The sequence below is a fragment of the Phoxinus phoxinus genome (assembly GCF_949152265.1).
Source record: "Phoxinus phoxinus genome assembly, chromosome: 20".
Taxonomy (NCBI): domain Eukaryota; kingdom Metazoa; phylum Chordata; class Actinopteri; order Cypriniformes; family Leuciscidae; genus Phoxinus; species Phoxinus phoxinus.
The window spans coordinates 5,187,403-5,201,728 of record NC_136895.1 but is presented as its reverse complement, the minus strand read 5'-3'; the positions used below and the strand labels follow the sequence as shown (position 1 = coordinate 5,201,728).

The following is a 14,326-nucleotide window of genomic DNA, read 5'->3' as shown; positions in this document are numbered from 1 at the left end:
GCATAAAAGAAAAATCGATAATTTTGACCCATACAATGATTAGTTGGCTATTGCCACCGATATACCCGTGCGGCTCCAGACTGGTTTTGTGGTCCAGGGTCACATAAGTCACGTATGAATGTGTTGAACTCATATCTGTTGTGTGTATGACTCCAGAAGACCCAAGTGCATTAATCAGTCTGCTTACATGATCCTTATTTCCTTTCTCTACTTTTATATGGAAAAGAGCAGCGTGAACATTCTTTTAAATTTCTCTTTTAGTGTCAGAAGAAAGAATTTCAAACAGGTTTGTAACTAATCAGAGACGATCTTCTGTGTATTAAAGTAATGGTGAACCATTGGCGTAATTGTCTTTAAAAAGTTGAGATGCTTTTTCTGTGGTGGAGACTAAATCCACTTCAGTCAATCCTGCTAATTATGTGCTGATCTAATTGTTCAGTTATTCATCGACGCTGAGAGGTTTACTTTTGTTTGCAATTCCCTAAAATGTCTATTTCTTGTCATGGATGTTCCGGTGATGAAATGATGGTCTCCGGAAATAAAAGCGGTTGGTAATTGTAGTCAAAGATGAGGTTAGGTGTACATGAATGGTTTGATGTTTGCGGTTCATGGGTCAGATATGAATCATCTTGCTGACGTTCTTCGGTCGTTTGCATTGCCTTTCGAGGTCCCGACCCGCGCTTCGTGTTGATGCGTTTGGAAACGACACGTGTGACTGCATATAAACGCTCGAGATGGTCCTCCTCCTGTCACACGAGAAGAGTCGCTCACAATAGTCGTCCGTCTCGAATCAATCCTGCTACTCGACACGATGGTCAGCGACCGGATCTTCCTTCTAACCGTGACCTGCTCCGTCTTGATGTTGCTAGTCCGCTGCGATGATTTTCTAGAGATCCGCTCGCCAGGAGATAACATGAAGGCTCAAGAGGAGAAAGAACTGGTGAGGCATCTTTTCTTAAACACTTATAGCATTAACGGTTAAACTATAAAGGCTTTAAAAAAAAAAAAAAAAAAAAAAAAAAACATTTTACAGATCGAGGCTCTTCAAGAAGTTCTGGAGAAACTGAGAAACAAACAGATTCCCACTGTGGAGAAGAAGTTTGGCTGGGTTCCGTCGGTAAGTGTCCACTGGTCATTTTTACACATAAATATAATTAATTACATATTAGCAATAGCAATGTGTAATTGGGTTAGGCAACTTTATTCATTATAACTTGATCATTTACACAATGACATGAAAATAAACAGGATGGAAATAAAGAGCTAAAGTTTTTGTTCAGTGAGGAATTACAGGATTTCCTTTTGAGTTTTATTTTTTTTGTTATCATACCAATTTCTTTAATTTCTTTTCTTTATGAACGTTTAAAGGGGAACAACCCAACTAACACATCAAAACATCAATACTTAATCAAATCCATTTCCAATCCCGAGGTTTAAGAAACTTGCTTTTCCGAGCTGAAGGGATCGACTAAAGCCGGGAGCGCGGTCACGTCACTCTAGAGTCTAGACTAGTTTGAACAATCAAAATTTCCATAGCGTCGGTCCATAGACCTTCAGGTGCGTGCCATCGCGGCTATTTAACTGCAGCAAACGGGCAAATACCGGTCTATATGTGTTCACGAAACCAATCAGACTCTGAGTCAATACTGTGAACACTGTATGTACACGGAGATATTTCACAACTTATAGCACAGTTTCTGACGGCTAGCTTCTGAGCTTCGCGTTCAACTTGCTTCTGTCAGAGAGTGACGGATGATCACGCGCTCCACTGACTTCCCTCCTATTGGTTGTCGCTCCCGAAAGTCGCTCTTCATTTGCATAAAGTTAAACAGATCTCCACTTTGTTGCGTCGAGACACGCCCCATCGCGCGTGTTGCCGGAAATCGCCCGCTCCCCATTGAAATGAATGGTATCGTGTCGCTTTGTCGCTTGTAGTGTGAGCACCTTTATAGGGCCCTTTCACACCTGCCCTGTTTGGTCCGGATTTTCTGACTTTTCAGTTTGATCCGAATCAAAATTACAGGTGTGAAACCTCCCCCGGATCACGGTCCCGACCAAAAGAGGTAGTCTCGGTCCGGATCAAACTAAACAAAGGTTTGGTTCGTTTCTAGTGTGAACGCATTTTCTGTGATTTGGACTTTCAGAGCATTTATAGGAAGATCCCCAGTTTCCCGCGTAGCCGAAGAAGACAGAAGATAGCAGGAGAGATGAGCCGTGGGAGCACACGGGGAGAGGAGGAGACGAGGTTTTTAATTGAAATGATCTGTTGACATAGTAAGAAGTGAACTGGGAAAAACGCTTGCAGTCTTCTCCTCCTTTCCTGCCGGCGCCAATCAAATGTTCGCACGACGAGGACGTTCATTTGGCGAATTTAGCCTCGCGTATAGTCGGTGCTGCAGGCAGTAATGCCGTAAATAATAACAGTGCACTGGCAACGATATGCGTCTGATCATTCATTCTTGTCAAAGTTACCCGCCGAATTGCCAACACGCTGACGTCAGACGCACGTCCGTTTACAAACCAATCAATGTCGAGATGCAGCGCACAGAGATGATGACGACAGGACGCTAGTACGTCATGTACAGTTCTTTAGTGCGCTCGCATAATTGCAATGTGAAACCAAACCAAAACTCACCGAATGTATAAAATGTATCAAAACATGAACTTTGGTGCGACTATGAAAACGCCCTTATTCACAGCCGCGCCATCTTTGATGTTTCCAACACTTGAACTTACTTACGTGATAAAAATGACCTAAAATTACATAAACCATCTTTGGAAAAGAAGTATTTGAGGTGATTTGATTTTGCTCGCGTCCCATTAGATTACATGGAGAGGGCGGGGTTTAAGACCGGTACTGCAGCCGGACACCAGGGGGCGATATATTTTGGTTTACTTTACTTTTCAGGATTTGTGGCATGAGTCCAGGGGGGCAGTGTTTCGGAAGACACTGAAGCATCCCCGGGCGCCGCCATTGGCTAGCGGACCCCCACCTGCTGTTAGCACTCCATTGACTCCCATTCATTTTGGCGTCACTTTGACAGCGAGTAACTTTACATCTGAGGCGTTTAAAGACACCGTTTGTCCATTGTTTATTTCTAAAGAAACACGAAAATGTATAAAAGGCTCCATTACCTTGTATCTTACGTTATGGCCCTGTAGAAGCAGTTTTTGTAAAAATAGGCTAACGATTGCGTCATACCCGCGCGACTCTGTCGCACAAGTCGAAAAATTACCGTATGGACCGGCAGAGAAGCTCGCAAGCAATCGGGAGGACGCGGCGGCATAAAGTCAAGGGAGAAGCCCATAGAGAGTGATAAAGTTGCTCCCGTTGCTAGCTCATGGACAGCTAATGCTCATGCTCTCCATCTCTGCGAGATTCGGAAGGGAATGATTCAGATTTCTCTCCGCACAGCTACTAGAAGAGCTACAGGTTGCTCACGTCACATCTACGTCGTCAAGCTCAGTTTGAGTCTGCGCAGTTCGCCTGGCGATCAGGAAGTGAGTGCTTCTAATTGACTTCATTTCTCTCCGTTGAAACCTATGGGGTCGCTGTGTCCAGTTTATATACTGTCTATGCATGAGTCGGACACAAAAGTGTGCTGCACAACTCCTGAAAAGTGAAGCAAAATATGTCGATCGCCCCCTGGTGTCCGGCTGCAGTACAGGTCATATATGCATTTGCAAACGCTGGACACTTCAGGAAATGTTCTCATGTAACAAATTAAATCCAGAAATTATACAAAATATACAATCTACTTCACTTTACTGAAAAAATGCGTTCTTTTAATTAATGTCATGAATGTCACAGCGCAGCTGTTCAAGTCCGACACACCTTTACACTTTTTTTAACAAGTTTCTTTCTGCTGAACACAAAAGAAGATATTTTGAAGAATGTCAGTAACCAGACAGTGGATGGACTGCATTAACTTCCATAGTATTTTTTTTTTTTTTCTACTATGAAAGTCAACGGCTACCGTCAACTGTTTGATTGTCAATCTAATATCAAATGTTGATTTTTTTTTTTTTTTTTTTTGGTGAAATATCACTTTAACAGAATGGGAAGCAATATTGTGAACATAAGAAGATGGTTGAGACATTTTGTTTATAGAAAAGACAAAATGCGGAAGATACTGTGATTATATGTCAAAAATAAATGGCTCAATAAAGAGATTGATGAAGTTGTATTCAGCACAGACTGATATAAGTGCTGTAAGAACAGTGTTGAGTTGACCAGTGTTGTGTCAGTGTGATGCAGGCGAGCAGTGTGCGGTGCGGAAGGGCTCTCGCTTCGGGAAGCTGTGCAGTTGTCCAGGAGGAACCAGCTGCAGTTTCTCCATCCTCAAGTGCTTGTGAAAACATCCCTCATTCTGTCATAACCAGCCGTGTGTTGTGTCCATGCTATGTGTTGTCTCCTGTCACAGTTGTAACATGTTTTATCAAACTGACGCATAAAATAAATGCATGCATTTTTGTATAAATCTCTATTTTTATTCAAAGTCTGATTACCCTGAGCATGTAAAACATTAAATGTCGTACTACTGCTTCATATTCTAGTTGACTTTTATAAGAGCTTGCAACTTCATGACCGGCCACAAGGTGGCGCAAATGGTATATAAAACCTAAATGAATCGGGAGTTGGTGTCATATCAGAGCTGTCAAATCAGTTTAAATATATTTTAAATTGGTTAGTAGAAGTAGGGAAATGTTTAAGGATCAAAGAGGACGTGGACATAGAATGAGTAGTTTGTGTTTTATCAGATGCAAACGGCTCCCACAAAGAAATTACTAATAAAAGGTAAATAGTAAATAAGACATTTATAATTTTTTTCTATAACTAGATGGAGTAGTTTATTCAAATAAGTTTTGATAAATAGTGGACTGAAGATAGGCCTGGTTGATATGAAAGTGAATATATATATATATATATATATATATATATATATATATATATATATATATATATATATATATTGCATGCACTTTTGTACCTCATATTAATTGAGAGTCTACATAAAATATTTGTACTTAAAAAAAAAAAAAAAAAAGTGCCACCCTGCAGCAAACTACAAAAGGGTGATTATAAGCAATTTTAGCAAGAAATTGTGACCAGCCACAATAAAATACAATGTCCCATATTCCTGTTTTTACCTTTAACCTCATTTTTAATGCCAATTTGTAACCTCTCTTTTTTTATTCAATGCCACAAGAACATTGATTGGATGGTGGTGGTTTGCTATTGGCTGATCTCATGTGATTGACAGGTTATAGCCCCGCCCTCATCATCAGAGAAGAGAAGAGATGCTGCAAGAGGAAGATATTCTGATTCAAGATGATGAGGGACATGCTTTTAAAATAAGAATGATGTGCACCAGCATTTATAATATATACAGCAATATTCTCTAATAAAACAAGAACTGTCCATTTTGATTTTATGGACTTTAAAAAAAGTGACACTATTTTCGGCGCTTTTTTGTTTTTAGTTTGTTGAAAATAATTATATACAGCTTAAAAATAATTTCTAAAATAAGAAAATTGGTTAAAAAGAGCCCACGTCTTCTAATGCATGGAATTTGCCTAATAAAGTAAATAACTTCACAATGTATTTTTTATTTTATTTTATTTAAGGTGACATTCTGAAAGCTAAAAAGCACATCAAATGCACAAGTTTTCTGTTAATATGGTTCCAAAATGACAAATTGCAATCTCTTTATCAGCTGATAGGACACAAATGACGTCAAGCTCTATTCCCCGCCCCTCACATGTAAATTGTGGGTGTTTCCCTGAGCGCATCTCTTGAGTACCATTGGGTAGTCCAATTCATTACAGGGGATCGGTTCGTTCGAACGAATCATTTCAATGAACCGGTTCTTTCGAGTCTAAATTGTTACCAGAAGTCAACACGCAGCATTTCGCGTTTCTTTGTTTTGCACTTATATTAATATTAGGCTGTTATCACAATCTTTTCGATTAAGTTATATAGGCTATAGTGTGTGTTATTGGTTGTATTCAATGTAAATGTGTACCAGATTAATTTGCTTTAACTGAGTGACTGATTTGGCTTATCAGTTGTTATTGTTTTCTTTGGTTTGTTTGACTATCCAAAAGAGAAAACAGGACAATATTACATAATTAATTTGTTTCCTTCTAGCTAAATTGCACACACATAGGCAAAAATGTACTGACTCTAAACCTCTCTTTTCTCTATTCAAAGATGATCTAGACAAATACTTGGAAACTAAAGCTCTGTTAATCCCAAATCATTGAAAACTGTATCTCTATATTCATCATTGTTGTCCTCTTAAGGTAAATTCAGTTTCTTTTCTCTCTCTCTTTTTTTTGTTGTTGTCACCCTGGCATTTTATTTGTGACTGTGTATCTTTTTTGTTTTGTTTTTTTCCATGCTTATCTGTATTGCTTTAATGCTTTGTAATGTTTAATACAAAAAAAAGAAAAAATAATAATAATTGGCTTATCAGTTATTCAACCTTTCTACATATTTGAAAAAATAAATCATCTTTGTGTCAAATTCAGTGTTGTTTGTCGCTCCTGTTTTCCTCTCAGTTCCCCGTAATGGATCTGGAGAGAATCGGTTCGACTGAATCATTAAAAAGAGCCGATTCAAATGAACAGTTCGTTTGCGAATCGGACATCGCGAATTTGATAAACTTTGCAACATGGCGGCGGACCACATCGGCGAGTTGGCAAGCATGGAAAACTCCGACCGAAGCGCTCGTCCCGGTTTCTGCAGCGATAAATACTCCTTGCTCGTCATTGTCGGACAGCCCGGTCCGGCTGGATTTGTGGATTTACTAGTGTCCGAGATTGAAAGAGGTAAACATTTGTCTTACTGTGTGGGATGGTGACTGAATGAGCCAGCGCGCGCTTCCCTCGCCCATCACTCCGAGTCTACGTCATGAAGAGAAAAATCGCTGAAAACAACATAACTAATTTATCACTGCAGCGTCTTCAGAAAAAGACGTCAGTGTCTTCTTGTAGCGCTTCTTGCTGGAAAATTATTATTATTTGTAGTACAAATATGTTGGAATGTAACGAGGAAAGACTAATTTTGTAGTTTCATTAAATTTCTGATGCCTGTTTAATCCTATTATAACTTTAAAATGTACCTCGATATTGAGGACTTTCTATATAAAAGGCTGGGTGATATGAATGGGGAGGTTTGGAGAATTTTCATTGAAAGTCTCTTGAAAGCTGTCACATGGCATGGATGTAACCATATACTAACTCCAGAGACTCCCTTTTGTTCATTTATGACCTTGACCTCCTTTCATTTTGTCTGCTGAGAAGGAACTAAAAGAGATGAATGCCCACTGAGGGCTCATATACGCATATTTACTGTTGAACTGGGCGCTCAGCGATGCCAAGACTCCTGTAACCCAGCAAACAAGATGTGTTCTAAGAACATTCCCAATAAGTTCTAAAAATGTTATTTTGGAATGTTCTCTGAACGTTTAAAAAAAAAAATTTACAAACGTTTTTTTATTGGTTATGAAAAAGTTAAGTGAAGTGAACATTTCATTTTATCCTTTTGCAAACATTTTGGTGCCGTTACTTTTGAATGTTATTCGAATGCACCCCTAAAAGGTGCATAATAGTACCTTTGAACATTTCAGGGGTAAATGAAGTACAAAGATGTCGCTTTATAGGGTTACTTCACCCAAAAATGCAAGTTACCCCTTGATTTTCTCTCTCTTAAGTCATCCTAGGTGACATTCTTCTTTCAGACGAATACAATCGGAGTTATATAAAAAAAACTGTCCTGGCCCTTCCTAGCTTTATAATGGCAGTGAATAGAGATGAGGTTTTGAAGCCCAAAAAAGTGCATCCATCCATCATAAAAGTGCATCTAGGCCTATCTATGATTAAAGTGCTCCACAGGCTCCAGGGGGTTAATAAGAAGCGATGCGTTTAAGAAAAATATCCATATTTATAACTTATAAAACTAAAATAACTAGCTTACGGCAGATGGCCAAGTCCACCTACAGAGTAACCACTGACGCGATGTATGATGTAGGCTACCGTAGCTTTGATGCCTCGCAGTTCAAACCAATTGGGCTGTGCAACAAACTTAAGAAGCTTCTCTTATATTGAAATCCTCTGACATTTCTGACAATCACATTTTAGACCAGTTTTGTTTTGCTCTTTCTTCTGCGCTTTCGCGTTTGTCAATTCAGCATGCGTCATGGATAGATCCACTTTTATCATGGATAGATGCACTTTTATCATGGATGGATGCACTTTTATGATGGATAGATGCACTTTTATGATGGACAGATGCACTTTTATCATGGATAGATGCACTTTTATCATGGATGATCCACTTTTATGATGGATAGATGCACTTTTATGATGGATGGATGCACTTTTATGATGGATAGATGCACTTTTATGATGGATAGATGCACTTTTATGATGGACAGATGCACTTTTATCATGGATAGATGCACTTTTATCATGGATGATCCACTTTTATGATGGATAGATGCACTTTTATGATGGATGGATGCACTTTTATGATGGATAGATGCACTTTTATGATGGACAGATGCACTTTTATCATGGATAGATTAAGGCTGGGCGATATGGGCCGGAGTCACGGTGAATGCGTGAGAGTTGGCAGCCCTGCGATTCAGTTAGTAAATGTTTTTGGCGGGTGTGCTTGTGCAGCCGCGGTCTTGTTCATTTGCCATGTTGGCACATTTGTGTAGCTCTATGGCAAACGCGCTGAGCGCGTTCGGAACTACGGAAGCCCAGAGGGGAGTGTCGGCGGATATTATAGAGAAAACCGATTTTCATTCAAACACATCGATGTACACTATACACACTCGAGTTAATCGATAAAATCGATTTATCGCCCAGCCCTAGGATAGATGCACTTTTATCATGGATGATGCACTTTTATCATGGATAGATGCACTTTTATCATGGATAGATGCACTTTTATCATGGATAGATGCACTTTTATGATGGATAGATGCACTTTTATCATGGATAGATGCACTTTTATCATGGATGATGCACTTTTATCATGGATGATGCACTTTTATGATGGACAGATGCACTTTTATCATGGATAGATGCACTTTTATCATGGATAGATGCACTTTTATCATGGATAGATGCACTTTTATGATGGATAGATGCACTTTTATCATGGATAGATGCACTTTTATCATGGATGATGCACTTTTATCATGGATGATGCACTTTTATGATGGACAGATGCACTTTTATCATGGATAGATGCACTTTTATGATGGATAGATGCACTTTTATCATGGATAGATGCACTTTTATCATGGATGATGCACTTTTATCATGAATGATGCACTTTTTTCATGGATAGATGCACTTTTATCATGGATAGATGCACTTTTATCATGGATAGATGCACTTTTATGATGGATAGATGCACTTATGATGGATAGATGCACTTTTATCATGGATAGATGCACTTTTATCATGGATAGATGCACTTTTATCATGGATAGATGCACTTTTATGATGGATAGATGCACTTTTATCATGGATAGATGCACTTTTATCATGGATGATGCACTTTTATCATGGATGATGCACTTTTATGATGGACAGATGCACTTTTATCATGGATAGATGCACTTTTATCATGGATAGATGCACTTTTATCATGGATAGATGCACTTTTATGATGGATAGATGCACTTTTATCATGGATAGATGCACTTTTATCATGGATGATGCACTTTTATCATGGATGATGCACTTTTTTCATGGATAGATGCACTTTTATCATGGATAGATGCACTTTTATCATGGATAGATGCACTTTTATCATGGATAGATGCACTTATGATGGATAGATGCACTTTTATGATGGACAGATGCACTTTTATGATGGATAGATGCACTTTTATGATGATAGATGCACTTTTATCATGGATAGATGCACTTTTATGATGGATAGATGCACTTTTATGATGGATAGATGCACTTTTATGATGGATAGGCCCTAGATGCACTTTTTGGGGGTTTCAAAATCTCATCCTCCATTCACTGCCATTATAAAGCTATGAAGAGCCAGGGCATTTTTTAACATAACTCTGATTGTAATCGTCTGAAATAAGTATGTCATATACACCTAGCTTGAGGGTGAGTAAATCATGGGCTAATTTTCCTTTTTGGGTGAACTATTAACCTTTAGGGAACTGCCACAGTGAAAATCTGTTGTGCCAAATAAAAGGTGCAATTTTTGCACTTTTTTTTTTTTTCTGAGAATGAATGTACAGCCTAAATAACAGTATGCTGTTTAATTTCAAGCCTTCTGTTCATGTCCATTCAGAGCCTTGGCTTTCTGTGCAACAATATATTTGTCTTAATTCCTACCTCAGTGAGGCTATATGCTATTGGTTTCCCAGTATTTCAGGTGTTTGTTTTTTTTGCCAGATTCTTGGCCTCAGTCCGGATCCCGAAGCACATGCAGCTCTGCAGAACATAAATAATGCAGCTCATTTACTTCAGCATGGCTTGCCTGTCTGCTAGAGATCTCTGCGGGCCTGCGATCCTCGAATCTGAACGCACACTCTTATCAAAGATAAGCGCAGCAGATGCGCGTCGATGACTTGTTTTCTCTCGGCTGAAAGTCCCTGAAAAGGCGAAGCAAATCTTTTGTCGATGGACAGCAGGGTTATATATAGCGAATCTTGTGTTTGCAGCCTCTCCTTCCTCATTGTGCTGGTTTGCACAGCTCAAAGTTCGTCTTTAGTAAGTGTGAGGTGCATCTGCTGCGTTGAAAGAAAACCGTTTGGTTGGTCAGACCGGGAGAAAACACTGGTTAGACATGATCGTGTGTGCAGTGGAGTTATTTTCCTTTTATCATCTGCTCTCCTTTGATTTTCAGTCTCTTTATCTGTGACTATACACAAGGGCCGTGTGACTGATACACACACATCCTCTTTCTGACTGTGGCCAGCGTTTCCTTCTCTTCCTGGTCAGACGTGCCGCTTCCACCACAATAATCTGACAGGAATAAGATTTGTTCTGGTTTAGATGCTGTCAGCACTGTTGAAATTCTTCAGTTTGGCCCTCAAGTCAGTAGGCCCAATTTTTTTGCACCACTTTCATTAAAACACGATCAGCTGCCGCCTTTATTCTTCTAAAGGACACCAGTCTGAGTTTGAGCCCGTTTGTTCAACAAACACTCCTCGGCAGCTGCATATCAACACCTAGGCTATAGCAACCAGTGTTGGACAAGCTACTTTTGTTAAAGTTGTTAAAGTCCCGCTGTAGTCAATCATTTTATGCCTTAAAACTCATCTTTGATCAGCAAAATGACATATTTAAGCGTTCTTTCCTTGAAATAAATTCATCATGCCTTAAAATAGCTCGAATGTAACTCGACACCCTTGCCTCATTTAGTATACGCGGTTCTATGAACATGCAAATGAGCCCCGCCTCCACTCACTCACTCACTCACTCAGAGATCCACTGGTTGACGATCACACGTTGATCTGATTGGTTACAAGGTAGTGTGTGACGTCAGAAACTCCAGCGATTTCAAACCGTGTTTTTGAGACTGTCTTTGGTTCACTGCAGTTTTAAGGAGGAAATACTCAGCAATGCTGTCGACTTATGAACTTACACATGGTTTGATTCAAGAGCAGTGAGAGATTTTCTATTTTTGTTGTTCGATTAGCATTAATAATAAGACCGGCTGCACAGATCCAATATACTTGTAGGTTTTCTTCCTCAACTGTTTACATACACTTAAAGGTCCCGTTCTTCGTGATCCCATTTTTTTAACTTTAGCTAGTGTGTAATGTTGCTGTTAGAGCATAAATTATAAAGCTCAAAGTTCAATGCCAAGCGAGATATTTTATTTAACAGAAGTCCCCTTTCAAAGCCTACAGCGAGCGGACGGTTTGGACTACATCTCTACTTCCTGCTTTAATGACGTCACTAGAACAGTTTTTTGACTAACCTCCGCACACAGGAATACACAAAGGGGGCGTGGTCTTGTTGCGCTCCTACAGAGAAGAGGAAGAGTTGCGTCTGTAGAGTGTGTTTGTCGTCGAGACGCTGTTATTTTCATCCCAGATTCAAATCAGCTTTGTTTGGCCATGTTTACAATAACACTGAGCGCATGCATCTCCACTATGGTAAGAGGCGTGACCTTTCTGGGCAACGTGCGCTAAGCTGCTGTCCAATCACAACACAGGAACCGCTGGCACAATCAGAACTCGTTACGTATTTCTGAAGGAGGGACTTCATAGAACAAGGAAGTCATCAGCCCGTTTTTAGCACAGTGAAAACAGCGGTATACAGATAAGTACAGTTTGTGAAAAATACAGGTTTTTTTTACACGCGAAACATGAACACGTGTTATAGTGTACACTGTACACACAATCAAAGCTTCAAAAACACAGGAAAAACGGGACCTTCAAGACATAAATGAACGCTTACTTGCAAAAGACATGGTCACTTTGACACAGATGTGTGTATTTAACCGTCCAAGACCAATTAGGCGGCGAAAAGCACAGTTTTCACTTGCTCTTCATGACGCACGTTTTTAAGACAGCGCTGAGACTGAGACACAGTTGTCTTTTACTGCTTACTGTGCTTAAATAGTTTAAAATCACTTGTTTTTAAACCGCAATAGCAAAAACACATGCAAACGATAATCTCTCGGGACCGCGCAGCACATCAACGTCACATGAGCGTGACCGCGATAGAGACGATAGTCCAAAACTAGCAGTTAATAGTGTCTACCGGTATATCGCCCGCCCCGAGTCATGGTCCACCACTGCTGGAAACCCAACTATTGGTGTCTCTTACTCTAAACCCGAGCTGGTGTTTGGCAGTGCATGAGAAACCTGAAGTCATTGCAGTAGTTTTCTTAAATGAGTCAGTGCTGGAAAGAGGTCATCTTATTTTGGTTCAGGGAAATTCTGATTTTTGAATTCTGTAATATCTTCTGTGGCTCTTTGTCTTTAGGTTATTTCTGTCCAAAGAACAAAAATCGCAAACAAAGTTTGACTTTAACCTCATTTTATAACTTTAGTTACACAGGTGAAAATTGAATATTGTGCAAAAGTTCATTTATTTCAGTAATTCAACTTAAAAGATGAAACTAATATATTATATAGACTCATTACATGCAAAGTGAGATATTTCAAGCCTTTATTTGTTATATGATTATGGCTTACAGCTTATGGAAACTGTGATAGAATATTATTAAAAGGTTTTCATAAGCTGTAAGCCATAATCATCACAATTATAACAAATAAAGGCTTGAAATATCTCACTTTGCATGTAATGAGTCTATATAATATATTAGTTTCACCTTTTAAGTTGAATTACTGAACTTTAGCACCATATTCTAATTTTTCGAGTTTCATCTGTACATATTGGAAGAAGAAAGTTGCTAGGTCTCATGTTTTCACAAGTCTGTGGTTGACCTACTCCATTTTATTTCACAGCAGACAAAGACAATCTCACCAGGAGGTTTATTAATAGTCTGTGTCACTGTCTCTTGTCCCGTGGACCACAGGATGATGTGGACGGTGAATAATTGAGCGTTCGCTTGTGTTGACTGAGGTCTGACTGGATTTGTCTCTGCACAGGTATCCGCTCGTGGGACGTCGACCTGACCGCCTGCAACATAGACGAGCAGCTCAAGCTGTTTATTTCAAGACACTCCGCTTGCCTCTCCGAGGACCTCAAAGGTAAGAAGCTAACAGCACATGAAGTATTCTCCCTTGTCTTGTTTTGGCAGTTTCAATTTGGGGGGAGAGCTGTGGAATATTGTGGGATGGAGAAGGATATGACATCGGAAGAAATAATATTCCAATGATTTTGTGGTTTTGTTTTTTTCACTGTGCTAAGAACCTTTGCGTTTGGACGGTAATTCTCGGGGCAATGCAAAAGATTTGCAAGCAGAGTTTCATGGGGGAACTAAAAACTTTTTGCAAATGAGAGCAGAGGTTTTTGCGAGCGAGCGCAGAGGTTTTTGGTTTAACTAAAAACTTTCTGCAAATGAACGCCACTTTTCGTGGGGGAACGCAAAGTTTCATGAAGGAACGCAAAGGTTTTTGTGAGCGAGTATGTATAAAATAATTATTGAATGTAATTATATTACTCCTCCTTTTTTGATCAGTAGTGAATAGAAGTTTGTAAAGAGAGAACTTCACACAAGATTTTATGTGTGCAGATATGTTGGCCTGAAACTTTTTATCATGAATCAGCGAAAAATGAGGAAACCAACATGTCCTTGAAACGGTGTAAAAGTCCCTCCAGTCAGGTTGATCGAACCGCTGAAATTCTCCAG

General features: G+C 39.4%; 2 protein-coding genes across 2 annotated transcripts in view; both read left to right on the top strand.

Moving 5' to 3' along the window:
- The first annotated feature begins 663 nt into the window (after window positions 1–663).
- Window positions 664–4,494, top strand: LOC306988099 (cocaine- and amphetamine-regulated transcript protein). Its single transcript, XM_079592841.1, has 3 exons — window positions 664–940; window positions 1,034–1,117; window positions 4,249–4,494. The coding sequence occupies exons 1-3, from the start codon at window positions 812–814 to the stop codon at window positions 4,354–4,356; spliced, it is 321 nt and encodes a 106-aa protein (XP_079448967.1). The 5' UTR covers window positions 664–811; the 3' UTR covers window positions 4,357–4,494.
- Window positions 4,495–6,542: 2,048 nt separating this feature from the next.
- map1sa (microtubule-associated protein 1Sa) overlaps window positions 6,543–14,326 on the top strand; it is a 28,018-nt gene continuing 20,234 nt past the window's right edge. Inside the window, exons 1-2 of the mRNA XM_079594066.1 lie at window positions 6,543–6,834; window positions 13,623–13,724. Of these exons, the coding sequence (XP_079450192.1) occupies window positions 6,678–6,834; window positions 13,623–13,724 (259 nt within the window). The 5' untranslated portion in view covers window positions 6,543–6,677. The remainder of the gene's footprint in view (window positions 6,835–13,622; window positions 13,725–14,326) is intronic.

Bases quoted from the DNA above. Each gene is read 5' to 3' on its own strand.
- LOC306988099 (XM_079592841.1), top strand. From the start codon at position 812: ATGGTCAGCGACCGGATCTTCCTTCTAACCGTGACCTGCTCCGTCTTG. The intron at 941-1,033 runs GTGAGGCATCTT...AACATTTTACAG, and splicing joins CTCAAGAGGAGAAAGAACTG to ATCGAGGCTCTTCAAGAAGT. The intron at 1,118-4,248 runs GTAAGTGTCCAC...GTGTTGTGTCAG, and splicing joins AGTTTGGCTGGGTTCCGTCG to TGTGATGCAGGCGAGCAGTG.